This window comes from Pongo pygmaeus, chromosome 1 (assembly GCF_028885625.2).
Source record: "Pongo pygmaeus isolate AG05252 chromosome 1, NHGRI_mPonPyg2-v2.0_pri, whole genome shotgun sequence".
Lineage (NCBI taxonomy): Eukaryota > Metazoa > Chordata > Mammalia > Primates > Hominidae > Pongo > Pongo pygmaeus.
The window spans coordinates 39,654,920-39,682,917 of NC_072373.2; the positions used below are offsets into that span (position 1 = coordinate 39,654,920).

Consider the following 27,998-nt stretch of genomic DNA (forward strand, 5'->3'; position numbering starts at 1 on the left):
TTACTTCCGCCCTTCCCCGTTCCTAAGCCGACAGGTGGGGCCGGGTTCTGTCTCGCCGGAAAGGGCGGGCCGCCCGGTGGCCTAAAGTTCCGGCGCGCAGTAAGGCGGCCTAGCTAGTGATTCTCACGCGAGGCGCGCGAGCGGCTGGATGACGTCACGGAATGGGGGAAAAGAGGGCGGCACTCGAGTGGGTGCGCATGCGCAAGAATGTGCCTGCGGGACTGGAGCAGAGCGGGCTGCGGGGGTCTTCCCGGCGTAGGCGGGATTTCCAGTGTTACTTGCGGCTGGACGTGGGGGACTAGCTGCCTTTCTGGCAGCAGGCAGGAAGCCGCAAAAAGTTTCTGAGCCCGCGAACCTGTAGCGGAAGTGGAAAAAGAACGTATGTGAGAGAGAATTATGCCTCATTTAGCAAATCACTATAATCTGCTGTGGTGTGGGATGTGTGGATCGGATAAATCCCATCTTCCGAGGGTCCTTGATGTCGGACAGAAAGGGAAGGCGGGGCCAGCAGAAGTTAAAATACTACCCTTCTGCAGTTCTAGCGGATTTCATTCATTCATTTTCATGTGTCAGGGTGAGATGGTTGTTAGTCCATATTCTGGTGTATATTAATCAAATTGCTATTCTTATAACTATTCTCTGGCGGGAAGAGTAGGGGAGTTGTCAGTGGAAAGGATACACTTGGAACTTGGAGCTCTGTCCCAGAAGGGCTTTCGGGCGAAATGCTGTGAATTTTGCCAAACACTGCCCCGCCTCCGCCTCTGCCCCAAACTCCCTACGGTTTGAGCCAGAGAACGTAATTTGCAACAGGTAAAATTTAGAATAAAAGCCAGAGGGAATATAAATCTAGCTATAAGGCTAGAAAAACACACGAATTTAAGATTGAGGGAGACCAAGTCAACCAGAAAAATCAAGCAGCATCGGTGAAACTATCTTGTCTGGGCTGGGTCGCCATTTCAAAGCAGGGAGGGACAGAATAACCTTTGGAAGATACCTCGATTTAACGGGAAGGCTGTTGGCAAGGTTTCCTGGTGTGTCACTGGCTGTTAATAATTCTCTGCTCCTACTTTGTTTCTAGGCCCCTCCTCAAGTGTCTGGCTGAAAGATGCCACCCAGGGAAGGGAACTCGGGCTAGATAAGGAGGCCATTCTTGATGTTGCTTCTAGATCTCATGTCATCACCGAGCCCTCAGCTGCTGGTGGCAGCTGCTCAGCAGACCCTTGGCATGGGAAAGAGACGGAGTCCACCCCAAGCCATCTGCCTTCACTTAGCTGGAGAGGTGCTGGCTGTGGCCCGGGGACTGAAGCCAGCTGTGCTCTATGATTGCAACTGTGCAGGGGCATCAGAGCTCCAGAGCTATCTGGAGGAGCTGCAGGGGCTTGGCTTCCTGACCTTTGGACTTCACATCCTTGAGATTGGAGAAAACAGCCTGATTGTCAGTCCTGAGCATGTATGTCAGCACTTGGAGCAGGTGCTGCTTGGTACCGTAGCCTTTGTGGATGTTTCCAGCTGCCAGCCTCACCCTTCTGTCTGCTCCCTGGACCAGCTTCAGGACTTGAAGGCCCTCGTGGCTGAGATCATTACACATTTGCAGGGGCTGCAGAGGGACTTATCTCTAGCAGTCTCCTACAGCAGGCTCCATTCCTCAGACTGGAATCTGTGTACTGTATTTGGGATCCTCCTGGGCTATCCTGTCCCCTATACTTTTCACCTGAACCAGGGAGATGACAACTGCTTAGCTCTGACTCCACTACGAGTATTCACTGCCCGGATCTCATGGTTGCTAGGTCAACCCCCAATCCTGCTCTATTCCTTTAGTGTCCCAGAGAGTTTGTTCCCAGGCCTGAGGGACATTCTAAACACCTGGGAGAAGGACCTCAGAACCCGATTTAGGACTCAGAATGACTTTGCTGATCTCAGCATCTCCTCTGAGATAGTCACACTGCCGGCTGTGGCCCTCTGACTTTAACTCTCCTCCCATATAGAAGGTACTCAGTAAATGATCATCTCTAGGTTGGGGATGGCAAATAATCATCTCAACTGCCAATTCCAAGTGTCTTGAGTACACTAAGGCACAATGCTGTAATCAGTTGGCCACAAATGCAAAGGGCATGTAAATAGGTAATGGTGGTGCTAGTAGCAAATTGGTAGATAGTACATACTTGCCATTTCTATACTAGGAAGTCCTCTTAGTGGAGATGTTTTCATTTTCACTAGATAAAAGATAGAAAGAGATGATAGAGGAAAAGCAGGGTGGTGGAAGACAAGCCAAACACTCTTGCATGGTAACCTTGTAAATATACCTGCTCTATGTGGGTGCTGCCTGCTAGGAAAGTAGGGCTGGGGGCTTTTCTGCATGTTTATATGCCTCCAACTGAATTTGAGGAGAGTAGACCACCAGTATGCTTAAATATGTGATACTTGTTAATGTAATACACCATTGAGGAATAAACACAGTTCTGAGGAACAATCTGGTCAGGTGAAGTTTATTTACAGTAGGTTAAGAAAATAATAAAAAGTCAGAAATCCTAAGTCAGTTGGAAAACCCAAGCTGTAATGTACCCAAACCTTCTGAGTTTTTTGTTGAGTTGCTTGCTTCTGATTTTCACCCAAGGCAGTTGCCACAATTATTCAGATCATCAGGTTGTCTTTATTGGCCAGGAACACTGCCAGTGCTGCAGCAATCACCACCATCAGCACTGGGAGCCATCGCCCACATTGCCTCTGTAGGGGGACAGGGAGACAGAAGAAAGTGGTCATGAGTTGATTGGAAAAGATGTAGGCAAAAATCTTTCTTCTTCCTACTCTAGCCCAGTGGAAAACCCTGGGTTGGTGGTGGAGAAAAAGCTTTTTACTCTGTCTCCCACTTTGTCACCTGTCTTGGGGTAAAACCACTTAACCAATGTTCTCTGGCCCAGGGAGCCATATCCATCAGGGACCAGATATATAAATACTGATATGAATAATGAAGGGTGGAAAATAACCCAGCAAAATTATATTCTTTCTTTGTATTCCCCAGTACTTTTGTGTCCTTCTGTTCTTGCCACCATGCTTATCATCGGCTAAAAGAGCACCCTTTCATACTTTAGCTAAGAGTAAGTCTTTCCTTCTGGCATTGAGAGTTCTGTGAAAGTTGGGCTTTGATGCACGAGCCAGTGTTTTTTTCAATGGTTGCCATAATGTCAGTATAGTATAAACCAAGCACAGTGGGACAGGATGGCCAGTTGTTGGCGTGGGCTGATACATTTTATCTGCAAAACTTGGTTAAAGAAGGAATCGACCCATCATCCAGGGCTTTATGGGAAGGAGAGACCCTCTTACTCTGGGAGGCAGCTGCTGGCTCTGGTTCAGCTCTTCTCGACAGTGCTGCAGCTTACGCAGGCAGGAGAGATACTCGTCACTGAGGTTGTCTAACTCTGAATGCAGTTCTCTGCACTGGGGAGAACATCACCAAAGTCATCACTGTCACTTCTGTCTAGGACAGAGCCCAGGCAGGGGAGACTGCCCTTTGTAAGTTTCACTCATTTGGAATTTTTACCACTATCTTCCCTTCCCAGCCATTCTCAGGGATTTGAGTTTGTCTTTTGACTGTCTCACATTGTCTGGAATGTGTTCATTTAAATGATTGACAGTAGTGCATATTATAGTATTACATTTTATACATTTAAGTTCTTTTATATGACTTTACGTGCAAGTGCTTTGCAAATGAGAGGCACCGTAAAATGAAGTTCTTATAGAACAAACGACCTAGAAGTGACCTTAGTACAAGTTTCTTTCCCGGGAGCTAGTTGCATATCAATACTTCTGGGGATGTGTATGTTTGTGAGTATGTACAAAGGAAGAGTTTTACTCTTTAAAAGACATATAAAGACTTAAGATACTCAATGTGGGACGACATATTGAGAAGTTAATATTTTTATTAAATGTGTTGAGTTTTGGTCGACTTTCTAAAAGGTAACCATTTAATAAAACCTTGAATAGGAGTTGGTATAAATAAGGAAGGGAAAAGATCGACACGTCAGCCCAAAAGCACAGACACTTTATGTAGGCAAATGAATGTCTGTGGTTATCCACTCACAACTTAAACTTTGAAATCCCTGCTCTTTGACTGCCTCCCAGGTTTCTCTGCTATTCTGCAAATGAGCCCTCACTATCTCAGGTCACCCTCTCACCTCCTTTTCCTTGGCCTGGAGCTGCAAAGTCTTCTTTTGCAGCTGGTCTCTGAGATCCCAGTCTTTGTCCTTCCCTGTACCCTCAGGCTCCACTTCGTTAGGGAAGGACTTTGGACTCCACACGGGCAAAGCCTGATCTAAAAAAGCAGCCAGATTCTTGGTGACAGTGAGGCCCACACCTGAGGAAGGGCCCTGAGGGTGAGACCACTGGGAGTGGGGAGAGGGGAGGGAACTTGGGAGGGCGTGCTCTTGGCTAGACTGATGGCATTCTCTGACATAAAGGTTAACTTCCAGTAGGCCCCTGCTAAGCTTGGACAGACAGCTGGAATCTGAGCTCCTTGAGGGCAAGATTGGCATCTTTTCTTTGTATCCCCAGTCTTATCTAGTGCTAGATAGTTTTAGTGAATACTTATTAATTGAATTTCATTGGTTGTATGTCACATTCTTCCTAGTTTGTCAAATAAGTTTGGTGAATGCTTTAATACAATCCCTTTTCCCTGATGTCCTCATTTGAAAGTTGTGAAGATGGCAGTCATATACTAAAATTTATCTTCATACGGTTAAAGATGGTTTTTTAGCCACCCTGCAGTCTTAGTCTTGGTGAAAAGAGCATGGACTAGGAGTCAGAAGTTTTGGATTGTTGTTGTAGCTGTGTTGTTAGTTTGTGTCACCATAGGCTTTCATGTTCTTATCCATACTATGTGGGCATAAAAATTTCTGCCTTATCTATTATATTATGCCCAATGATTGTGAGGAGAAAACAAAAGGTCGTGTGTAGTGGACAGGTGAGGAGCTATTGCCCCTCTGTATACACAGTGAATTCTCAGGAAACATGGACAGTAGACTCTCTAGGGCTAAGAGTGAGTTGACTCTGGCATGCTATGTGGTTTGGGGCTGGCGAGTTGGATGTGATTTGGAAAATCAAGTGTGTAAAAATTGACATGAAATCCTGAGTTCAAAATAAATTTATTGAAATGTTCAACACAGACATGTGCTTTCAAAGAGAATAGAAACCCTTTTTCACAGTTTATATACCTCAGGATAGAAGGCTAACTAGTTGAAGTGTCCTCAGAGCCAATGGTCAGTCCTTAAAAAGCTCCCACACATCCCAGACTTAACAGACTCCCAGAACTGGCTGAGACTCCAGGAGGTCATGTAGTCCATCCCGCTGCCTCTAGGCAGGTAAGGGAAGAGCAATATCTTAGAATTTGTGGTGATAAATTTGCTGACCTTTCTTTGTTAAGAGTTTCTCCTGTTCTTGAAGCTGTAAGGATTGATTCTGAAGCAAACCTGTTGGAAAACACAAGGAACTTGTCTATGCTAGCATATTTACTACAAAGAGTTTTCAGAACTTTGCTTGGAACCTTGGTTATTAAATATGTTCCCATCTGCTGTGTTGAATTTTGTCCCCCAGAATATATATGTTGAAGTCCTAACCCTCAGTACCTTAAATTATGACCTTATTTGGAGATAGGTTCTTTAAAAGATAATCAAGTAAAATGGGGTCATTCAGGTGGGCCCCAATCTAATATCACTGGTGTCCTTATAAGAAGGGGAAATATGGACAGATATGTTCATGGGAAAGACAACGTGAAGAGACACAGAGAGAAGATGGCCATCTACAAAGCCAAGGAAAGAGCCCTGGAATAGATCTTTCCCTAAACGCCCTCAGAAGGAAACAACCCTGCTGACATCTTGGATTTCTAGTCTCCAGAACTGTGAGACAATACATTTCTGTTCTTCAAGGCAGCCAGTCTGTGGTACTTTGCTATGAATATAGCATCCTTATATCTCCCCCTACCATGCCTCTATCTTCAAGTCTTTGCTTGAAGATTTTCCCTTTTCCCTGCGGTTGCTTTGCTCTCTTAATAATCATTGCTGTTTGCATGAAACTTCTCTATCAGGTGTCAGAGGTTAAAGTGGTGAGCAACCAGCAGCCGTATTAATTGAGTCAGGTTCTCCAGCTTTTCAGAAACTGCTTTTCTTCTGAGAAGTCCCTTTTCCTCTTTGGGCCCAATATGTAGTTTTGAAGTGGATTGAGGCATGTATAGTGTAGGCTTATTTTCTAAACCATCTCTAGTGACAGGTCTATGTGACACACTCATGTACATAAATTAGAATATATAAAATAAGAACTGCTTTAGGAAACCCAGTACTTAAAAAAAATCTGCAATTCTAGGGGAAATGTAAGTGGTGTCATTGGCATGGAAGGAGAAAAGTAGAAAAAAAAGAACAGAGGCTAATACATAATTTATGGAGAGCTATGTAAATGACCTCACTTCACAAGAAGAGGGTCTGAAAATGCACAGAGTTAGAGCGTATGCCAAAGACTGGGCCCTTAGTCCCTACTCTGGGTGCCTTTTGTGGGCCAGGAGCCCCAGGAAAACCCTGTGGACTTTCAGAATCTGGAAAGCGAACTTACTCTGCAACTGCTGTACTCTGGTCACCAGGGTGAGTTTCTCCGCCTCTGACCTTTTTAGTTGACCTGAAAATGCAATAATGCAAGCCAAAATAAAGGAACCCAAGACTTAATGAACTCAGTACTTAAGGATGGAAATTAGTAATAGATGCTGTCTTGTCGTGGCCTTTAACATGTGTCTGTTGGAAGTTGCTCTGTCTTCGTGTCCCAGTTCTGAAGAGGTAAACCAGAAGCCAAGTACCTCAGGTTTTGTGCATCAACAATGTTGGGTTGCATTGAGGCTTGTGTTTACACACTATCTAGTCCTCTCTATCAGCGGACACAGAGGGTGTGACTGAGAGACTTTCTCTATGCCTTGTGTTTCAACTGACCTTTCCCTTTCAAATTAGGACTGTGGCCTTGCCATATGTGACTGATGTGGGAGCAGCTGTGATCTGGCCCAGAGGGATGGGCTAAAAAAGAGAGCTCAGACAACAAGATACTCTATCTAGTACAGTGAAATTAATTTTCAATTTTGGATGATTAAAACAGTCCTGCCTCTCCCTCAAGGTAAAATGAGACTATAAAGCCAATCAACCAAATCAAGCAAACAAATAAAAGGCTGAAGCCTTTCTCTTAACTCAGTTTCTTTTTTCTTAGCTCACTTGGCCATGGCTGCCATGTGCCCAAGGCCTCCAAGGAGAAGAGTACCTTGTAGGTCCTGGGTATCCAAGCTGCACAGGTCTCTGTCCCCTTGCAGGCATTCAATCTTGGCCTGCAGTTCCTGGTGCTCATTTTCCAAAAATCGCAGGGCCTGGTTCATCTGTAAGTCCCTGCTATCTGCTCCCTGTAAGGAGGAGGAGGGGCCGATATAGAAGGAGGTCAGTGTTGGGGTGGAGGTTGGGGGGCGGGTACCATGGAAGAGGAAAATATAGAAAATTCTGGAATTTTAGAGATGGAATGTTAGGGAGATGAGAAAATAGAGAAATCTTTCTTTTTTCCTATTCTTCCCTTTGCTTTGTTCCTCACATTTATAACAGCAGATTAGACTTTTGATATTCACAAGGAACTCGTGTCTTTTATTTTTTTTTTTATATTTAGAGATGGGGGTCTCACTTTTTCACCCAGACTGGAGTGCAGTGGTGCCATCATAGCTCATTGCAGCCTCGACCTCTTGGGCTCAGGCAATCCTCCCACCTTAGCCTTCTGAGTAGCTGGGACTACAGGCATGTGCCAGTAGTTTTGAAGTGGACTGAGGCATGTGTAGTGTAAGTTTATTTTCTAAACCATCTCTAGTGACAGGTCTAAGTGACACATTCATTTACATAAATTAGAATATATAAAATAAGAATTGCTTTAGGAAACCCAGTACTTTAAAAAATCTGCCATTCTAGGGGAAATGTAAGTGGTTGTCATTGGTGTGGGACTCATGTCTTGACACTTCGGTAAATCACCAAATTAAGGAATACGAAGTCATTAGTTTTCTAGATGGTTTCGTTTTCTCTTTTTTCTTCTTCTGGCAGTATCAATTTTTTTTTGGTTAGGGTCTTTTTTTTTCCACAAAGATTCAAAGTTAAAAAACCCCCCACAAAAATCTTCATAGGAGTTGCCTTATAGGTAATGGGAAGAAGAGAACAACAAAGGTTGAGATGTGGATACCACGCAGAGTGACCAGCTGGGTTCACTCCTTTGATAAGACTCACATACTCTGTCTCTTATCAAATGGGCTGTGCTGAGCCCTGCTTCAGGAAAATTACAAAGATCAGCTTTTGAGGTGGATCCTCAAAATTCCAAACCAGGTAAATAAATCTATGCAAAATAATAGCTAATATTTACTGAGTGCTTTTATGTGCCAGGCATTGTGCTAAGTGCTTTACATGGATCGTCTTACTTAATACTCAGAACCACCTTATGATGTAGGTACTATTATCCTCATTTTAGAGATGGGGAAACTGAGGCTTAGGACAGATTGAAGATGATGGAACCCTTGAGGATGCCAAGAGTATAATTGTAATTGCTAAATATAATTGCTTAAAAAACACATTGGCAGAAAGTGTTAGTACTCACCTGTAAATAAATTAGTGACATTCTTTCTGTGCCAACAGTGAGCAATTCTGAACTGGATGCTTTTTTGGGATGGATTTTGGAGAGTGGGTTGGGAGATGACATTAGTAGGCTGATGAATATTCCAGCCAGTTCTTTTCATTTGGGTGGTGATGGTGTCATTCCAATGAACGCTTAGTTCATTTGCATGAGCAATGCAGACATCCTTGCTAAACTCAAAATTAGATTTCAGAGCCAAAACAGTGAATTTGGTACAAAGTAGTGGTGACTGAGGTACTGAAAGCCAGATGCTGTCAGCTGCCTTTGGAGTCCCTAATCCAGAATAGCTTCTTTCATCACCATCCCTCCTCCCCATACCCTGTCTTCCCTCCCCACCCCCAGTGCCTGGTACCTGCAGTTTGGACTGAAGCACGTGGAGTTGGCTCTCCAGCTCCCTGTGCTGGGTCCCAAGGGTCCTCCAGTCCTCCTTCAGAGCCTCATACTGGCTCCTCCACTCTTCACACTTCTGCTCTGCCAGGGCCAGGGATCGCTGGTGGAGATCAGAGAGGAGAGAGTTCCAGGGAGTTGTGCAGCTGGCTTCCTTGTTCCCCAAGCTGTCTGGAGTCCTCAGCCCCATGTCTATGTGGCATCCCCATACCTGTGTGCTCTGTAGTTGCTGCTCTGCATTCATTTTCTCCTCCAGCACTTTCTGCAGTGACTCCTTGGCCTTCTGCTCATAGCTGTTTTTCTGGTCTTCCATCTCCAGTAGTACTTTTTTCATTCCCCAAGGGGAGTATTTCTGTAAATTTGATGCAATTCAACAAGTACACATTGAGCTTCTGTGTGCCAAATCCTGAGCTGGGATACAGAAATGAAAAGAAGTTGGTTCTTCCCCCAGGCAGAGATACCAGTAATCTAGTGAGCCATTTCTTTTAGGGTAGAGCTAGCAAGGAGAGTCCCTCAGGCAATGAGAGATGAGTGGGGGGCATAATAAACAGTGCCCTAGGCTTGCTGGGCATTATATCTGAGGCCTTCCACAAGCTCTTGAAATCCAACATGTCTAAACAGGACTCATCTTTCTAAACATGTTCTTTTTTCTTGGGGTTCCTATCTCAGTGACCAGAATCATCATCCATCCAGGCTTTTCCAAACCCTAAACCAGGGAGTCAATCTTCATTTTCTCTCTCACTTCCTCCCAGTAATCAGTTGGTCATTGAGCCTTGACAATTTCCTTAACAGCTCATATCTGTCTCCTTTCTATTCCTACTGCTGCTTCCTTAGTTCAGGCTCTAGTAGTAGTGTTATGTGGATTAATGCAACAGCCTCCCTTTCTTCAAATCTTGCCTCCCTTCAGTCCCTTTTCAGTCCTGCATTTAGAGGGTTCTTTCTAAAATGCAAATCTGATCTTGCCACTTCCTGTATAAATCTCTCCATGGATTCTCAGCATCCTAAGAATCACATCCAAACTCCTTGTCATGGCTCCACTTACATGCCTAGACTTTCATCCCATGCTACTTCCACCTAAGCTGAGATGTTTGCAGATCCCCCAGCACTCTGTTTTTTGGGGCTCTGCCTTTACCCATATAGCTTCTTCTGCCTACAGCCAGTTAACTTCTATTCATACTCAAGATTCAGTCTAGTATCATCAGTTCTGATAAATTGACCAACTACCCCCATCCCACAATGTCTTATGGATTAGGTAGCTTTTCTTAGTGTTCATGGTGTTCACATAGTATCCCCTGCATGCCTCTATTATTCTACTCTATTGACTCATCTGTCTTTCATACTGGATTGTAAACTCCTTCAGGGAGGGAGCATACTGCTGCTGCTTTAAAAAAAAAAATCATTGTAGCTTCTCTACAATGCCTAATGAACTCAATGTTTTAAAGTTAATACATTTGCATTATAAACTTCCTCCTGGCTGCAGGATTAAGGAGACACAAGCGCAGCTTTGCAGATTCACTGGGGGTCTTGCCTTCTCCCTTTCTTTCATCTTTATGCCCTGTGATATTGGAGAAGGCAGGCAGATTTTATTGTCAATTCTGGATTACCCGCTGTGTAAGCAGTAGACCAGATGACAACAATTTAGGGATCAATATGAAATCATTTCCATTTAGCTTTGGAATTGTCTGAAATTTTGGATTTAAATTTGAGCGAGTCTTATAGTTTTGGAACTTTCATTAAAAACCAGATCCAGGAATTAACCTGGTTGAGGTCATATGTAGGGGATGTCCCAGTTATTGGACATCCAATGACCATCCATGCTGGGCACTGGTTATGTGTTATTCCCTATTGAAAATGAATAGACTGGCATTCTGGATTATATATTAGTCTCCTGTGAACTTGGTTGGCATTATTTAGTCCTGACAAAGCAAATTATGCTGAAAAAATGAAAGTTGTGGACCAAGAAACTTATAGACTCCATAAACTCTCTTCCCCTGTAAGACGCCATCAACATGGCCAGGACTGGCTTCTCTCTCTAACTCCAGATGGGAGAATTCTGCCTGTTTCACCCCATTCTCTTATTTGACATCTTCCCACCTGTCAGGTATCCATCACTTCTCAGAAAGAAAGCTGATTTCTTTCTATCTCTTGTAAACCAAGATTAGGCCAATCAAGAGATTACTAATGCTGGAAAATGGTGTTACAGAAGAGCCAAATAAAAGAGCTTTTACATTCTTCCAGAGGTTGCTAGAAAAAACAGAAAAAAGTTACCCATAGAATGAAAATAATTTTCTAAGACTTCATTATAACATCTAACTCATCTGTTCAAAGATTAGGATGTGTAAAGGGCTGTCTTGGTGGTGTGAATCTTTACCAAGGGCCTTTCCCTACAGTGTCAGGTATTCTCAAGGTTCCCCTGGAGCTGACAAAGTGGTTACTGCTGGCATTCCTCCAGGGTGCAAAGAGAAGGATACTGGGAAAAAGGGAGAGGAAGGGAGAGGAAGACTAAAGTGTAAATGGCCAAGCCAGAACTGGGTAAGTAGGAATGGGTGTGTTATTCTCTATCTGGTGGCGTTTCTTGAAAGTAAGATTGAGGTTCAAAAGCATTCTTCTCATTTAATTCTAGATTCCTGAGATGGAAGCATCCTTCAGAATGCTTACCTGGGTACAGGTGTACAGCTGGTTTTCTAAGGATCTCAGTTTCCCCTTCAGTTTGTCTTCATTAAGCTGTCCCTGGAGCAAATGGGATGAGTTAATGAGCTTGGGCCGAAATCTAGTCTGCAAAGAGTTTGACTCTATATTCCTATCCTACTGCCCAGCACATGGTTGGTGCTCAAACAGTGAACTCTTTCAGGAGGCAGGCAGGAGCAAAGATGACAAAGGATGCTGGATAGAAGAGGATCTTCTCCTGTTTCTCTGGACTAGGACAAGAAAGAATCAGACTGGCCTCAAGTCCTCTTTTTACCTTGATTTTTATCAAATGGCTCAGGGTAGCATAGCAGGGGGGCCCTGGAAGGAAAGCTTCTAAGCTACCCTTTTGCTCACTATTTCCCTCTCCTGTCTAGGCACTTCTACACTCCTCACCTCTTCTCAGTCTTGTACATGGACTTTTCCCTGTAAAATGTACGCCAGTGAGGCTAACGCAGTCTCCCCTCCCGGGAGAATGTTTATTCCCTCCCTTGCCCTCGGTTATGAGCTCATTTATATCTCCTCAACATTCCTATGTTGAAGTCCTAAGTCCTGAGTGCCCCAGAATGTGACCATATTTGGAGAAAGGGTCTTTAAAGATGTAGGTTAGTTAAAATGAGGCCATTAAGCTGGCCCTAATCCAATATGATGGATGTCCTTGTTAAAAGAGGAGATCAGGGCACTGCAGGAATGCCACATGGAGACACAGAGAGAGATGGCAATCTGTAAGCCAGGAAGAGAGACCACAGGAGAAACGAACTCTGCTGACACCTCGATCTCAGACTTTTAGCCTCCAGAACTATGAGAAAATAAGTTTCTGTTTTTGAAGTTCCCCTGACTGTGGTACTTTGTCATAGCAGCCCTAGGAGATTAATACACTCCCCTCCCTGTCACACACACCTCCACATGCACACACACACCTTCACATGCACACACACACCTCCACATGCACACGTACACTTCCACCTGCACACGTACACCTCCACCTGCATACACGTACCTCCACCTGCGCACACACCTTCACATGCACACGCACACCTCCATATGCACACGCACACCTTCATATGCACACGCACACCTTCACATGCACACACACACTTCCATATACACACACACCTCCACCTGCACACGCACACCTTCACATGCACATGCACACTCCCACCTGCACACACACAAAACCTCCAGCTGCACACGCACACCTCCACATGCACAGATACACCTCCACATGCACACGCACACCTTCACATGCACACGCACGCCTCCACATGCGCGCACACACCTTCACATGCACACACACACATCCATATGCACACGCACACTTCCACATGCATGCACACCTCCACCTGTACACACCTCCACCTGCACATGTACACCGCCATCTGCACACACACACCTCCACATGCACATGCACACCTCCACCTGTGCATGCACACCTCCACATGCGCACGCACACCTCCACCTGCACACTCACACCTCCACATGCACACACACCTCCACATGCACACGCACACCTCCACATGCACACACACACACCTTCACATGCACACACACACACCTTCACATGCACACACACACCTCCACCTGCACACTCACACCTCCACATGCACACACCTCCACATGCACACACACACCTCCACATGCACACACATACCTCCACATGCACACGCACACCTCTACATGCACACGCATACCTCCACCTGCACACGCACACCTCCACCTGCACACGCACACCTCCACATGGCACACGCACACCTCCACATGCACACGCACACCTCCACATGCGCACACACACACACCTCCACATGCACACACACACACACCTCCACATGCACACACACCTCCACATGCACACGCATAGTTCCATCTGGACACACACACTTCCATCTCCACACACACACCTCCACCTGCATACGTACATTTCCACATGCACAAGTACATACTAGACTCAAGATGAGAACTTCTTTAAGAAAGCAAGAAACGGAGAGATATTAAAGCAGAGTGAGGGCGGCAGGGGGTGTAAGGGAGCTTCCCAGAAAGTCACATTCTATTTATTCATAAGCTGGGGCTGTCTAATGGTATTTTGGACATTCCAAGAAAGATGCTAATCTCAAGGGCGAGAGGGCAGCAAGGCCGGCATGAAGAGCCAATCTGTTTCTCAGTTTTTCAGTATTTCAGCTTAGTGGCTACAGCTTCCCTGCCACTTTTTTGTCCCCTCCCTTTGTCGACTTGCCCCTTTTGCCCAGGTAGGGGTTTTGTTATTGCAGCCTGGAGTTTTGTGTAGGGTGTATGTGTGTAGGGGAGGGGGTAGGGGAGCCATCAATGAGAGCAAGTTTTCCAGAGAAAGGCAGTGACCGGTTTTCCTATCCTTTCTCTGGCTTTTTCCAGCCAGGCCAAGTGGGACGCTTGTGAGGTCTTGAAATTCCACCTCTCTTTAGGCCCGAGACGCCATGGCCCCTCTCAGCCAGATGGCCTGGACGTTTCCATCTCTTATAACATTTCCGGTCTGTAACGGTCTGGGGGTAGAGGAGGGGGCTCGGCTTTGAGGTCCGCCTCCCTCAGTGAGTTTCAGGGTGCCTGGGGGAGGCAGGAAGTGGTATCTCGCAGCTCCTGTTTTGATCTTGTTTGTCTTATTCTTCTAACCATGGGAGCCAGGGGGTGCCCCCACCCTTTCAGCTTCCTGTGTTACTCAGCTGGGGCTTGCAAAAGCAAAAAGCGTTGCCAAAAATAATTTTTTAAAGTGCCTCCTGCTATTAATGTTTTTCCTAACGTCTCATGTTAGGGAGAGCAGAGAGTCAGGGATTTGGCATCTACAATAAGCACAGGGCTTTGGGACCATTGGAAGATGTGGACAAAGACTTCTACTGTTTGAGCTTTGAAGTAACTGGTAAAACGGCTGCATTCCGCTGTGGCCTGTTCATTGTCAATCCACAGGTCCTGAAATCAACTGGCTGTACACCTACCTCCTCTGGTTCACATCTTCCGGCTCCACACATTTGCCTTTGCCCAAACTCTTTCTATGCAGAATGCAATCAAACCTACCAAGGTGAAGGTTTATCTTGCTATATTTTGGGAAGAAAACAGGCCTAAGGCAATATTCTTAAAATGTTCCCAGTCTCCTACCCTTTTGGGGTATCTCCTCTCTCCGCATTCCATAGTATGGCTTTAATCCAATATTTTGCCTCTTTCAACTGTTTTTATATTGGCCCAACCCCAGATTACTTTTCCATTCGTGTTGCAACGGAAGACAATTTACGATAGCCCCTTCAGTGGGGATGAAGGGCCACCCAAGTCTGGAGCTTGAACGAAACCTCTTTCCACAGCTCTGCTTTTCTGGACTCCCCAAAACGTCACAAAAGTCGCAGCCAAGTTGTTGCAAATCGGGCATGTAGTTTCCTGGTCCGAGCCCCAGGGCTCCCCACACTGAAGCCCAGTGTTACAGTATGTGGGAAGAAGCACTTTTTACAGGACTACTGCTGACATTCTAGGCAGTTAGACCCCGGGAGCTGAGGGCTCAGAGGGCATATAACCCCCAGTGAAGAGAGGAACAAGGCGGAGGCCATACACACCTGGTGCCGGTCTGAGGTCTTCAGCTCCTGCTTCTGCGTGGTTTTCCCCTGCCTCTGATCTGCTCTCCAGAAACACCACCACCTCACCACAGAAGCACCAGCCCACAGCTCATCTCTGCTGTAGTAGAGGTTGCTTAGGGCTTCAGCCAATCCCCGCTGTGCTGTCATCTCAAGATCATAATTCCACGATGCAGATCTTCAAACCCAAGGCTGCCCTGCTCTCGTTTTTGTATTGCACAATATTGAAAGCTTACTTTCTCTGCTAGTAGAGCTGTTTCTGCCCTGAAGGTTGGACCCTGCTCAGGAGTCTCAATAGTGCCGCAGGGCCTATGGTATCCAAAAGGCCTAGAGACATCTGGAGGTGAAGCCAGCGGAGGGAGCTGATCCTTGGAGTTCTAATAGGGAGTTTGTGGTGAGTTCTTAGCATGTGAAGTTGTAAATTCAAATTTATGAAGGTCAAATGGCAAAAATAAAGGTCTGAACCATTTCTGGCCACTTTCTTCTGATTATTTTTCCCAGAGCTATACTTTTATTGAAGTTGAGGCTTTCTTGGAAGAGATAGAGAGTTGAATTGCCTTATTTTAGGGGAAACAATAGCTGTTAACTGAAAAAGTCTGAGACTGTTTTTCTTTAAAACTGGAAGCTGGGGGTTGGTGGGGGGGAGCGATGAAGAAGAGAAGGGTGAGGATTGGGAGGGGTGAGAAGAAGGGAGGGAGAAAACCACAACCAAGGGAACTTCTGCTCTTGGGCTGGAGCATGGGGTGAAACTCCTCCTTGGAGACAAACCCAGAAATGTCTCTTAATATATCCCCCCTCATTCCCACAAAGCTTGCTTTGATTCAAGCTCTGGTTGTGTCTTACCTGGGATATTACAAGATTCTCAACTCCCCCAACCCCCGATTGGAGCCAGCGTTCTTATTGCTACAAGTTAGAGAATCCTTGAACCCTCCCCCCTCTTTTTTTTTTTTTTGAGACAGGGTCTTGCTCTGTTACCCCATGCAGGAGTACAGTGGTGCATCTTGGACCTCCTGGGCTCAAGCGATCCTCCTGCCTCAGCCTCTCAAGTAGCTGGGACTATAGGTGTGTACCACCATGCATGGCTAATTTTTTTATTTTTAGTAGAGATGAGGTCTCACTATATTGCCCAGGCTGGTCTTGGTCACTCAAGTGATCCTTCTGCCTTGGCCCCCCAAAGTGTTGGGATTACAGGTGTGAGACACTGCATCCAGTTGGAAGTTAGAGAACCTTTTAAGACACAGATCTGATCATTCACAAGTCATTTCCTCAGATAGTAATTGTATACCTTCTAAGGATGAGCCAGACATTGCTAAGTATAGGACTTTAAACCTCAATAAAGCATAGTTCCATTCCTACTCAGCTTATTACCTATAGCAGTGTTTCTCAAGCTGGGTAGCATGCATTCTAATGGATCTCTGGTTTTATATATACACATATATGGGTTTCATTATTCAAGTTTGAGATACCTTGTTCAACAGAAAAAGTTTAAGACCCATAATTCTAAAGACCTGTCTAAGATCCTTTCTTTGGCACTACTCTGACACACCTTCGTTTCAGCCATACTCTGCTATACCCAATTCTTTGCCATACATAGGCCTGTAATCATTCCAATTCCTTTACCTTAAACACTCTTCTACTTTCTGCTTTTTTCCCTCATCATCACTCTTCCTTCTCTACTGGTGAGCTCCAACTCATCCTTCAAGATTCAGCTAAAATGGTTTCTTTCCTTTATTTTTATTTTTTGAGACAGAGTCTTGCTCTGTCACCCAGGCTGGAGTGCAGTGGCACAATCTCAGCTCACTGCAACCTCCACCTCCTGGGTTCAAGCGATTCTTGTGTCTCAGCCTCCCGAGTAGCTGGGACTTCAGGCATGCACCACCATGCTCAGCTAATTTTTGTATTTTTAGTAGAGATGGGTTTTCGCCATGTTGGCCAGGCTGGTCTCGAACTCCTGGCCTCAAGTGGTCCACCCGCCTTGGACTCCCAAAGTGCTGGGATTATAGACATGAGCTGCCATGCCTGGCCAGGTTTCCTTCCTTTAAAGCCTTCCCTAGTCCACCTCAGGCGGAATAATTGCTGCCTTCTTTCTCTTTTCCCTGCATCATGCTGTATGCACTGCTGCTATAACCTTATTACACTGTTTTGGTGTTATTTATTACATGTCTCTGTCTTCATGGCTGGACTGTGAGCTCCTCAAGAGTTAGGACTGTAATGTTGTTTGTCCCTGTAGCACAAGGCCCAGCACAGAGTTGGAACTTATCAAATGACTGTCAAACAAATGAGTGAGAGGATCTCAATTTAGCTGAGGACCAGAAACCACCTCACATGCACAGCTGTCTGCCCAAAGTTCCCACTCTGTCAGTGAAAATAACCTAACAATCAGGAGCCCTGACCATAGATTGAAAAATCCAGGTACAATGTCTGATGTGAGGAGCAGGGCTGAGCTTAGGAAGTCTTTTTTACATCACTGCAACTTCTCAGTTTTGTTCCTTACTCTCCCATCATCTTTCTTTCTCTGCTCAAGCCATCTTTGAGGTAGGGTGAGATGTCACACAGGCCGGTGAGGTTGTGTGCTCCATCTCTTTCCACCTGGTGCTTTATGCTTTGGTGGTGTCAAGCTGCTTGTAGCTCATACTAATACATGAATTTATAGTATATACTAATTTACAGGTTTCAACATGGGGATTCTGAGGAACCTTGGGAATCCCCAAGACCCTTTTAAGGGGTCAGCAAAGTCTTACTTTTTCTAATGACATATTTGTGTGAAGACTGAATTTTTCTTTATGTTTAAACCAATAGATTGAATACAGAAGCAAATATGAGAATCTAGCTGTCTTTTTTTAGCCAGACATTAAAAATATTTGCAAAAGTGTAAAGCAATGACACTCCCATCACTAATTTTGTTTTTGAAAATATGGTTCTTTTTCTTTTTCTTTTTTGAGACAGAGTTTTGCTCCCGTCGCCCAGGCTGGAATGCAGTGGTGCAATCTTGGCTCACTGCAACCTCCACCCCTGGGGCTCAAGAGATTCTCCTGCCTCAGCCTCCCAAGTTGCTAATACTACAGGTGCATGCCAATGTACCTGGCTAATATTTTGTATTTTTAGTAGAGACGAGGTTTTGCCATGTTGCCCAGGCTGGTCTTGAACTCCTGAGCTCAAGTGATCCACCTGCCTTGGCCTCCCAAAGTCTGGGATTACAGGTGTAAGCCACCGCGCCCAGACTGTTTTTCTTAAAACATGTAATTTATGTTAGCATGAAATATTTTACTATCATTATTTTAAATTTAATAATTCTTTCTCAATTTGTCTTAATTTCTTTTCTTTCTTTCTTTTTCTTTCTTTCTTCCTTTCTTTCCTTCCTTCCTTCTTTCCCTCCCTCCCTTCTTTCCTTCCTTCCTTCCTTCCTTCCTTCTTTCTCTTTCTTTCTTTCTTTTCTTTTCTTTCTTTCTTCCTTCCTTCCTTCCTTCCTTCCTTCCTTCCTTTCTTTCCTTCTTTCTTTCTTTCTTTCCTTTCCTGCTCCGTCACCTAGGCTGGAGTGCAGTGGCACGATCTTGGCTCACTGCAACCTCCACCTTCTGGGCTCAAGCGATTCTCATGGCCCAGCCTCCAGAGTAGCTGAGATTACAGGTGTGCACCACCACGCCTGGCTAATTTTTGTATTTTCAGTAGAGACAGGGTTTTGCCATGTTGGCCGGGCTGGTCTCTAACTCCTGACCTCAGGTGATCTTCCTGCATCGGCCTTCCAAAGTGCTGGGATTTATAGGCATGACGCACGGCACCTGGCCAACTATTTTAATTTCTAATATGGTAAATATAAACATTTCTTATGTATTTTCAATAATTTAAAAAGTATAAAGGAACCTGAAATAAAAAATTGGAGAACCATTTTACTAGACTGTGTTATGCCCTTAGATTTTTTTTTTTTTTTGAGATGGAGTCTCACTCTTTTGCCCAGGCTGGAGTGCAATGAGGTGATCTCAGCTTACTGCAACCTCTGCCTTCTTGGTTCATGTGATTCTCCTGCCTCAGCCTCCTGAGTAGCTGGGATTACAGGCATGTGCAACCACACTCAGCTAATATTTTTGTATTTTAGTAGAGAAGGGGTTTCGCCATGTTGGCCAGGCTGGTCTTGAACTCCTGACCTCAGGTGATCCACCTGCCTCAGGCTCCCAAAGTGCTGGGATTACACGTGTGAGCAACCACGCCCAGCCTTGCCTTTAGACCTTTGCCTGTACCCCAACTAAAATACTATTCCTGCTTCCATATTTTCCTGGCAAATGCTTGTATAAGTATTCCCCTGGCTCTTTTCTTCTCTGGAGTCACTCATTCCTTCTTGTATTTTCCTATATCTTGAAAACATTTCTTTTATTTTTCATGTTTTTGTATTGTTTAGTCATGTGTCTTTCTTACAAAACCATGAGCCTTCTCAAAGCAAGAACCCTATCTAAATAATCTCATTATTTCTAGTGCTAGTCCAGTGTTCTGTATAGAGGATATAACCTATGAATATTGTACATTGAATGGACTAAAATCAAAGGCCTGAATTTTAGTTGCAGATCTGCCACTAACTAGCTGTGTGACTTTTGGCAAGTTACTTGACCCCTATGAAACTCAGTTTCCTTAGGGGCAAAATAAGAGTATTAGACCAGATTTTCTCTAAGGTCCCTTCCCACTCTGATATTTTTATTTGGACTGAGTGGGTACATGGCATGCTGGTTTGGATAAATATCAGTGTGAATCCCATATGAAAATATTTGACATTTACCATATTCAGTAACATAAACTATATTGAGATCTTCCTTCATTCCTTCCAACAAATTAAAAAATGGGAATTCTTGCCACTTTTGGTTCTGGGTCTTCTTTGGATATGTAGCACCATGACCCTCAGGTGATGACCCATATATTTGTTGTGACCTGTTTGACTTCTAGGTCTGAGCACCATCCCCCTCATCTCCTGCCTCTTCCCAGCTCACTTTTCAGTAGTGAGAAAACCCCTTCTCTTACTGTGATGATGTGGAAAGAAAAATGAGATGGGAACATATAGAAGCCCATGAGCTTTGTTCAAAAAAAATTTCATTCCCTTACCTTCCAAGAGCTGTCAGAGGCCTGAATCAGAGTGGACAGTAGGTCTTGGAGAGTCACCATTTTCTGTTTTAGGACCAGCTCCCTTTGTAGGGCCTCCTGGGGGTGCGGGCACAAAGTGCAAGAGGGTAAGATTAACCTGGAGGATCGGGGGTAGGTGGATGGAGGAACTGAGGGGAGGGGTCACATGCCACTTACTTTGAGGTAATCAGAAAGCTGGATGATTTCCTGGAGAAAAAGAACAAGGGTATTCAAAATGTCTCTAAGTCCCCTGAAACCCTGGGACATAGAACCAGAGCCTGGGTTGGCTTGTGTAGAGCAAACCTCTTCTGCTTTGGCTCTGACAGGGTCCCTTTAGTCCCCACGTCTATGCTCAGTATGCCCTTGCCATCCAGGAAGAAGATGCCCCTCCATCCCAACCAAGTTTATCATGGAATTCCAGAATGTCAGAGCTTAATACTTTCTGATTCCACCCCTTCAAAGTGAATATGTTCTTACCTTATCCAGAACTGCAACTCCGTAACTGGAAAGAGAAGAAATTAAAAATCATGATAATGGACCAAAGAATCAAGTCAGGAGGCAGTGGGTCGATTCCTTCTGAAATCCCTTCTGAAGAGCCAGTAGGGTGGGGAAGGGCTTCCTCTTTCTTAATTAAGGTGGACATGGAAATTCATTGTGTTCTCTCTAGAGAGGAATGGATGGGATGTGAGAGGGTTAGCGTCAGGAACTCACTTGGTTTGCTGACTGGCATCGTTCTTAATTGTTGGTCCTTCTGCCTTTGTCTGAGTACCTGAGAGATGGAGGATAAGTAGATTTAGAACTTATGGGGAGGAAGTGAGGGAAGTGGGGAGGGACAGGGACTCTCCATTGCCAGTGAGCTGGGACAGCTGTCTCAGGATTCTCTGCAGGCCCTGTGGAGTGAGGGAGGCTCTGCTCTTACCACGGTGGTGTTTGGGTGGCTTCTTGATGGGAGCGTCCTGTGGAGGAAGGCCCCCAGCCTGTGAGGAGAGGTGGTCAGTCAGATCCCTGCAGATGCCTGAGGGAGGAGGATGCTGGGCTGGAAAGACTTCAGAGCTGGTGCCTGTCACCTGGAAGGCAAGTGGGGAATGCTGAAAACCACTGCCTGGAGCCTCTTGAAGGATTCTCCTGATGATTTCAGAAGGAAGAACTAACCATCATGTTTGTTATGGACTGAGTGTTTATTGTCCCCCCGCCCAAATTTGTGTGTTGAAATCCTGTCTCCCAATGTGATAGTATTAGGAGGTGGAGCCTTTGAAAAATAATTAGGTCACAGCAGGGAGCCCTCAAGAATGGGATTAGTGCCATTATTAGAAGAGACACGAGAGAACTTGCTTTCTCTCTCTGCTCTCTGCCTTGTGAGGACACAATGAGAAGAAGGCCATCTGCACAGTGGGAAGAGTGCTCTCATCAGACACCAGATCTGCAGGATCTGTGGTCTTAGACCTCCAGACTCTAGAATTGTAAGAAATAAATTTCTGTTATTTAAGCCACCCAGTCTGTGGTAATTCATTACAGGACGAAGACAATGTTTCAGATCCACAAAACCAAAGTAGCCCACTCAAGCTTTCAGAGCCACACAGGCTTCTCCTGCTCCTGACATCCTTGTCCTGACTGGCAGAAATGGTCCTCCTCAGGCCAGGCATATGTGGAGCTGTACTTTTCTCTAGGTTTTCTCACTAGAATCTCTAGTTGTTGTTTTTTTCTCTCTCTCTTTATTTGGTTTTGGCCACTTACATAGCCAGCATGGTGATGTGGAAAGAGAACTGGTCTGAGTGGGGAGTGAGGGGATCTGGGTTCAGATCCCATCTTTTCTAGGTCTCAGTCTTCTGTCTGTGTAGTGAGGAGTTTGGAATAGATAATCCATAAGGTTCCTTCCATATTCAAAGGAAAGCTTCCTTCCTCTTAGTAACAGCTAGAAAATCATTGAGGTTTTGTGTGAAGACTAGGTAAAGTGGGGAGTTGTGGGAAGGTTTTTTGCTTAGTGTACAGTTCATTTTCTTTTGCAACTGGGCTCTAGGATCATTTCTCTGAACAGCATCTCCTATTGAGCATAACAGATCCACTAGTTAAGAAGCCCTGATGAAGTACCCACTCTGGGTAGGGAACAATGCCAAGCATTTCCATGGAACCTAGTGGACACATCCCTGCTGTCAACATGCTCACAACCTCAGTAGGAAGATGGTTTGCTGGCCAAGGTCATCTCAGCATACCCTGGTTTTTGCCAGCATTGTTCCTTTCCAGGCCAGACTAATGGGCCCTCTAAGGGTTACACAATCTTAGAAGATTTTAACCTCACAAGGCCCATAGACAGCAGAGGTGGCCTGGAGAAGCCAGGGAAGGCTTCCTGGACCAGATGAGGCTATAGCCAAGTGATTTAATAGAATTGGAATGACACAAGAGGAAGTGAGAAGAGTGAGCACAACAGCCTTGCAGAAGAAAAGAGGACAGATGTGTCTGTGTGTGTGTCAAGAAGACTGGCCTGTGTACTTGGCATATAATAAGCTTTCAGTAAATATTTGATGACTGATGGATGAATGAATGCTGTAAGATAGCTGTAGAAGATATGTGTATGTTGCCTAAATTTGAACTGATATAGGCATTACCTTTGGAATTATTTTTATTTATTTTATTTTTAAGTTTTTTAGAGATAGGGTCTCCCTCTGTTGCCCAGGCTGGGGTACAATGGTGTGATCATAGCTTATTGCAGCTTCAAACTCCTGGGTTCAAGTAATCCTCCCATCTTTGCCTCCTGATTAGTTAGGACTACAGGTGTGCACCACCATGCCTGGCTAGTTTGTAAAGTTTTTGATAGAGACAGGGTCTTGTCTCTATCAAAAGGCTGGTCTCAAACTCCTGGCCTCAAGTGATCCTCCTGCCTTGGCCTCCCAAAGTGCTGGGATTACAGGTATGAGCCAACATGCCCAGCCCGGAATTGTTTTTAAAAATTATTTTTTCTCTCTTACAAGTCAAGTGCAGGACAAAAAGAGCTAAACAAATGAAAATACAACAGCAAAAATCTCTGAATAAGTAGCTGTTGGCAACTTTACTATAAGTAGCTCTTGGCAACTTTACTATATGACTGAGGAAGAAGGACTTAATTTAGATCACTCTTTAGTGACCTTGAGCCCACCCACCCTCCTTATCCAGAGAGGGTCCCAGAGCACAGAGCAGTATGTCCCTTGACACGGCCCACCTGCTCTCTGGGAGAAGAAATCCTGCTGGCACAAGACAAGGGTTCCTTGAGGACAGTCACCTGGCCTGGCCACCTGGAGGGCCCTTGCTCCCTGGCCTGGAGACGCTGCACCTTGCCCTTCTCTAGCTCCAGGTTTCTCCTCCTGAAGAACTGCTGCAGTCGAGCTCTCTGGAGCTGCTCTCTATGCTGGATCCTCAGCGTCTTCCCCACCTGGCGGCAAGTGGTCACATTGGGACGGCAGCGGCGGCTTTCACGGGTCTCTTGCCTGCGCTCACACTTGGCCTCATAGCTCTCAGCCCACCGTGCCAAGCCAGGGGAGGGCCTGGGCTCTGGGTTGATCATGATGACCTCCGAGCACCTGTTGCGCTTGGCTTCCAGTTCCTGGAATAGATGCCTGGATCTGCCAAATGCCAAGAGGGAGGAGAAGGGGAGGGGTCAGAAGATGGGCAGAAAAATGACTATCTCCCTAGGCTAGGGGGCAGAAATAGCACAGGGTTCCATCCATGTGTGTTGAAAACTGAGGACATGGTGGTATCATACTGGGAGTCAGGACTCTTGGGCTCAGTCTCTAATGAACTAATACAATCTTATAAAAGTGAATTCCTGCTTTTCTCTAGCTGATGTTTCCCCTTTGTAAAGTAAAAGGGTCTCTATGGCTGCCACTTACTCCTTGACTGAACGTCTTACCATGCCTCTAAGTCAGGGGAACATGAGAAATAATTGATTAAAATCATAATGAGCTTATAGCCTCTTGGATGGCAGGTGTGTGTTCATTTTCCAGACTTCTAGAGAAGCAGCTAAGTTGAGCCAATCTGCCCTCTTATCCCCCAGTTGAAAAGGAAAGTCAGTATCTTTACTGCTCTCTTGGTGCAAGCTGTCACTAACATAGTTGGGTGACACTTCTCAAGGATCTGGAGGGCTAACCACACCCCCCTCAGGTGGTGACCAGTCCTGTGACCAGGACCCACTGCTCTCTTCTTGACTTTTAGCAACTAGCTTGTGAGCCTGGACGTGGCATGGTTTAGGAGGGAAACCCTACCCTAATTCCTCCAACCTGTCCTGACAATGGTCCATGGGCCCCCTACTCCAAGCTCAGGACTGGGCTGTGTCTCTCAGGTGCAGATCAAGTCCAATCAGTATTGACTGAGCATCTGCCACATGCCTAGTGCTGGCCAAAACCCATTTCAGAGCATCTGGCTCCAATACTCTTGGGGCTGAGGGTTCCATTTCTTTAGGATTACCTCCCTGTCAGGGCTAATTCTGGTGCCAAGTCTGCTTTCCTTAGCCCAGACACAGATTGTGCCATCCAAACCCACAAGCACATGAATTATACCTCAATAAGGCTGCTGCAAACAGAAAAGAAACAAAACAAAAACAGTAATCAGAAGTTTCCAGGGAGACAGGCTTGGTGTAGGGGCCACAGGATGTCCCTCTGCATGGCCTTACCTGATATTCACATAGCACCCAGACCTGAATCCCCTTTTCCTTCTCTGTGCCTTTCTCTTTCCTACTCTTCCCCACCTACCTTCTGTAGTTTATCCTCCTAGAACCCTCTGGTCACTCTGCTGAGTTGGGCTGGATTTGGATGAGCTGGATCCTGAGCGTTGGAAATTCTGTGTCCTGCCTCCTCTGATCACTGGAGTCAGACCAGGGACTGATGAAGGAAGAGGGACTCCCCCTCACAGCTGCTGCTGCTTCTTTTCCTCCCACGACCTCATTACCCACCACCCTGGGAGAAGAGTATCTCAGCTTCACCAACTAGCAGGCATTTGCTAGCTCTAACCCCTTGGGGTTTATTTATAGGCCAAACAGACTCAACAGGTAGCAGACTCTCTGCCCCTTTACTGGGACTTCGCTATCCTGGCTCAGTCTGGAATTCTCTGCAGGATTCTTGTTTTCTCTCTGACCCTACCACTCATTCCCCAGGGTCATGGGTGGGGCAGTCTTCTTCCCTGAGAGGAGTTTTGTGTGGTCAAGCCCTGGACACTCAAATGCCTGACTCTTGAGGGTTGGAGGGGCATACTCTGGTGTCAGGCAACATTGATTCCAAGCAGAAATGTGAGGTTGTTAATGTTTGTCCTCTACATACCCATTCTGAATGGCTCTCTTCTTTGTTTTTCCTTACTTCTTCTTCTTGGATAAGGGTGGGAGTGGGCATAGAGGGTGGTCCCTTGACTTCCTCCCTGCCACTTTCTTTCTTTAAAGTCTTAAAAGAAAGGGTCTGAGAGACCCATGTCTATTGTTATAAATGACTGAATGGAGGAGACCCAGGATTATGTGCATGTGAACTCCATGTCTAGAACCTACACTCACAGCATCCCTGAGCCACAGCCCCTGGCTATTCTGCCATGTATTGCAGTGGAGAGCCCTGGCTCTTGGAGTCACACTGTGTGGACTCATGTCCTGGCTCTGTCACCTACAACCTGTGTGTGTTTTTAGATAAGCTATTGAACATCTCTAAGCCCCAGTCTCCTCATTTATAAAATGGGGCTAGGACCTGCCTTATAGGTTATAAGGATTAAATGACAAAATGCAGGCCATGCACCTGGCATGAAGCACACAATAAATGTTACCTTTTAATAATAAAGACATAAAGTATTCTTATTAGGTTGGTGCAAAAGTAATTGCGAATATTATCCTTGTTATGCTGATGTTGGATATTGAAGACTTGGTGCTGTAAGACAAAGGCTCCAAGCTAAACTAGCACTTCTAGGACCAAGAATGCCTTCTCTCATCCTCTCAACCCTCTCTCTCTTTGACAGAGTATATTGTTTACCAGATTGAGGGGATGCTGGCCCCAGGCTGAAGTCCCATTTACTTCTGACCTCTGGGTTTGGACTCTGACCTCTGGGTTCCTCTGACCTCTGGGTTTGGGCTATAAGGAGAAAGGGCTTCTCTGTGGTCTGGACATAATCGCCATCCCAATTACACCAAGCAGAAAGGTAAGGAAGAGATGGGGTCTGCCTGCGTCACACATAAGGTGTGAGGTCCCCTCCCTGTTTGGCTCCAGCTTCCCCACAGGTTTTGTATTGGAGGCAGAACATTGAGAATCCTCCTACCTTCTTGCCGCAGAGGAAAGGGTTATGGGGGAGAAGACAGTGCCTGAGATGAGGTCTCTCTGGGCTCTCCACCCAGCCCACCAACCTTAGTCCACTGAAACACACAGCTGCTCTGCTCTCTGCTTCCTTGGGGCAGACATTGAGCCTTCTTACCCAAAAAAGGAGCTGCAATGGAAATGGCTCCTTAGAGAGGAGAGTGGTCCCAGATGCCTTGGCTACCACACCTGCTAGGATTTGGTGCAGCATGCTGCATAGAACCCTACCCAGGTTTCTGGGATATCTGGACCCTACTGACTTGCTTGAAAACAAGAAGGTATGTGGGACGGCTGATAGGGATAGGCTGCTAAAGAAAAGGGAACTGGTCCCCGTAGGGTTCAAAGAAAGATCACTGGGCCACTGCCCAGGCTTTCTGGCATCTCTCAGGTTCCCCCCTGGCAGCATGACTGGGCTCACTTAGAGCTTGGAGGAAGAAGGGTTACTGGCTGGGAAGGCTCAGCCTGGTCTCTCAGGCTGCAGAGAGAGAACAGGGCACAGCTCCTCACCTGACTGTGGCTTGACATGCCTTTCTGAGTCTTGCTTTTACTTCCTGGCCATGTGTGCAACGGAGACAATGAATGGCTTCCTGCATGGGTTGGCCTTCCTGGCCCAGAGCTCTCAGTGTGAACTGAGGGGAGAGGGGCCTGCGTTCAAGCTGCTGGGAAGGCAGTCTTGTGTTCAGGGATCCCTGCTTTGAAGAAAACTATAAAAGGTCATTTAATTCATGCCCATATCACTGGGTAGCCTGAACTCTTAAGTCATTTGACTCACTCTTAATCTAATGTAATCTAATCTACTGGAACAGAGGAGTGGTGCAAGCTGTACCCTGTGCCATGGCTAGCGCCACAGAAAACCAACACAGGTTACTTTCTTCGTTACCCAAACCCCTGGCACCCTTAAACTATGCCACCCACTCTCTCTTCACCCAGGGGAGCTGGGATGGTAGAGCATCTTCTGCCCTACCCCAAAGTTGGAGTTCCCAAACCTGGACACAAAAGCATCCTCCTTCTCAGTTACCTCCAAGTCCCAGGCGCCAACTCAAGCCACTCAGGAAAGCATTCCAGCTCCTGGGAAGATCTTGGCTCTGGTTTCAGATGGAGCAAGATAGCAGATGGGTAAAGCACACGCTTTCAATCCATAGGTCTAGGCCCTATTAACACGTCCCTTCTTGGTACTGTCTTTCTTTTTTGCACAGCAGCCTTGCTGAAACAGGAAACAGACAAAGCCACAAGGTTCGCAAACCCCAGTTCCTCTCTCTTGCTCTCTGGTATCATCTAA

General features: G+C 45.8%; 2 protein-coding genes across 11 annotated transcripts; one reads left to right on the forward strand and one right to left on the reverse strand.

Annotated features, from left to right (window-relative positions):
* Nucleotides 1-17: 17 nt before the first annotated feature.
* C1H1orf74 (chromosome 1 C1orf74 homolog) lies at nucleotides 18-2,467 on the forward strand. Of its 2 annotated transcripts, none has more exons than XM_054474756.2 (2): nucleotides 18-379; nucleotides 1,079-2,467. In XM_054474756.2, exon 2 carries the CDS (start codon nucleotides 1,154-1,156, stop codon nucleotides 1,961-1,963), a length of 810 nt encoding a protein of 269 aa, XP_054330731.1. In that variant the 5' UTR covers nucleotides 18-379; nucleotides 1,079-1,153; the 3' UTR covers nucleotides 1,964-2,467. The 2 variants fall into 2 exon arrangements, with proteins under 2 accessions (XP_054330731.1, XP_063528580.1); XM_063672510.1 differs by having other exon boundaries at nucleotides 204-383.
* Nucleotides 2,459-27,997, reverse strand: TRAF3IP3 (TRAF3 interacting protein 3). Of its 9 annotated transcripts, none has more exons than XM_054474402.2 (17): nucleotides 27,738-27,997; nucleotides 27,227-27,408; nucleotides 23,626-24,025; nucleotides 21,352-21,499; nucleotides 21,144-21,201; nucleotides 20,910-20,934; nucleotides 20,610-20,639; nucleotides 20,415-20,510; nucleotides 11,719-11,790; nucleotides 9,272-9,412; nucleotides 9,026-9,163; nucleotides 7,282-7,417; nucleotides 6,595-6,657; nucleotides 5,403-5,462; nucleotides 4,173-4,309; nucleotides 3,322-3,435; nucleotides 2,461-2,724 (listed from the first exon to the last, which is right to left on the reverse strand). In XM_054474402.2, the coding sequence occupies exons 2-17, from the start codon at nucleotides 27,310-27,312 to the stop codon at nucleotides 2,632-2,634; spliced, it is 1,797 nt and encodes a 598-aa protein (XP_054330377.1). In that variant the 5' UTR covers nucleotides 27,313-27,408; nucleotides 27,738-27,997; the 3' UTR covers nucleotides 2,461-2,631. The 9 variants fall into 9 exon arrangements, 8 of the variants coding, with proteins under 8 accessions (XP_054330394.1, XP_054330377.1, XP_054330368.1 ...); XM_054474393.2 differs by having other exon boundaries at nucleotides 27,227-27,411; XM_054474410.2 differs by having other exon boundaries at nucleotides 23,686-24,025; nucleotides 27,227-27,423.
* Between the last annotated feature and the right edge of the window lies 1 nt (nucleotide 27,998).

Excerpts from the sequence above, each read along its gene's own strand:
- C1H1orf74 (XM_054474756.2), top strand. The coding sequence starts at position 1,154 with ATGTTGCTTCTAGATCTCATGTCATCACCGAGCCCTCAGCTGCTGGTG.
- TRAF3IP3 (XM_054474402.2), bottom strand. The coding sequence starts at position 27,312 with ATGCAGGAAGCCATTCATTGTCTCCGTTGCACACATGGCCAGGAAGTA. Across the intron at positions 24,026-27,226 it reads GCATGTCAAGCCACAGTCAG|ATCCAGGCATCTATTCCAGG; the intron begins GTGAGGAGCTGT and ends GGCATTTGGCAG. Across the intron at positions 21,202-21,351 it reads GCCACCCAAACACCACCGTG|GTACTCAGACAAAGGCAGAA; the intron begins GTAAGAGCAGAG and ends TCCATCTCTCAG.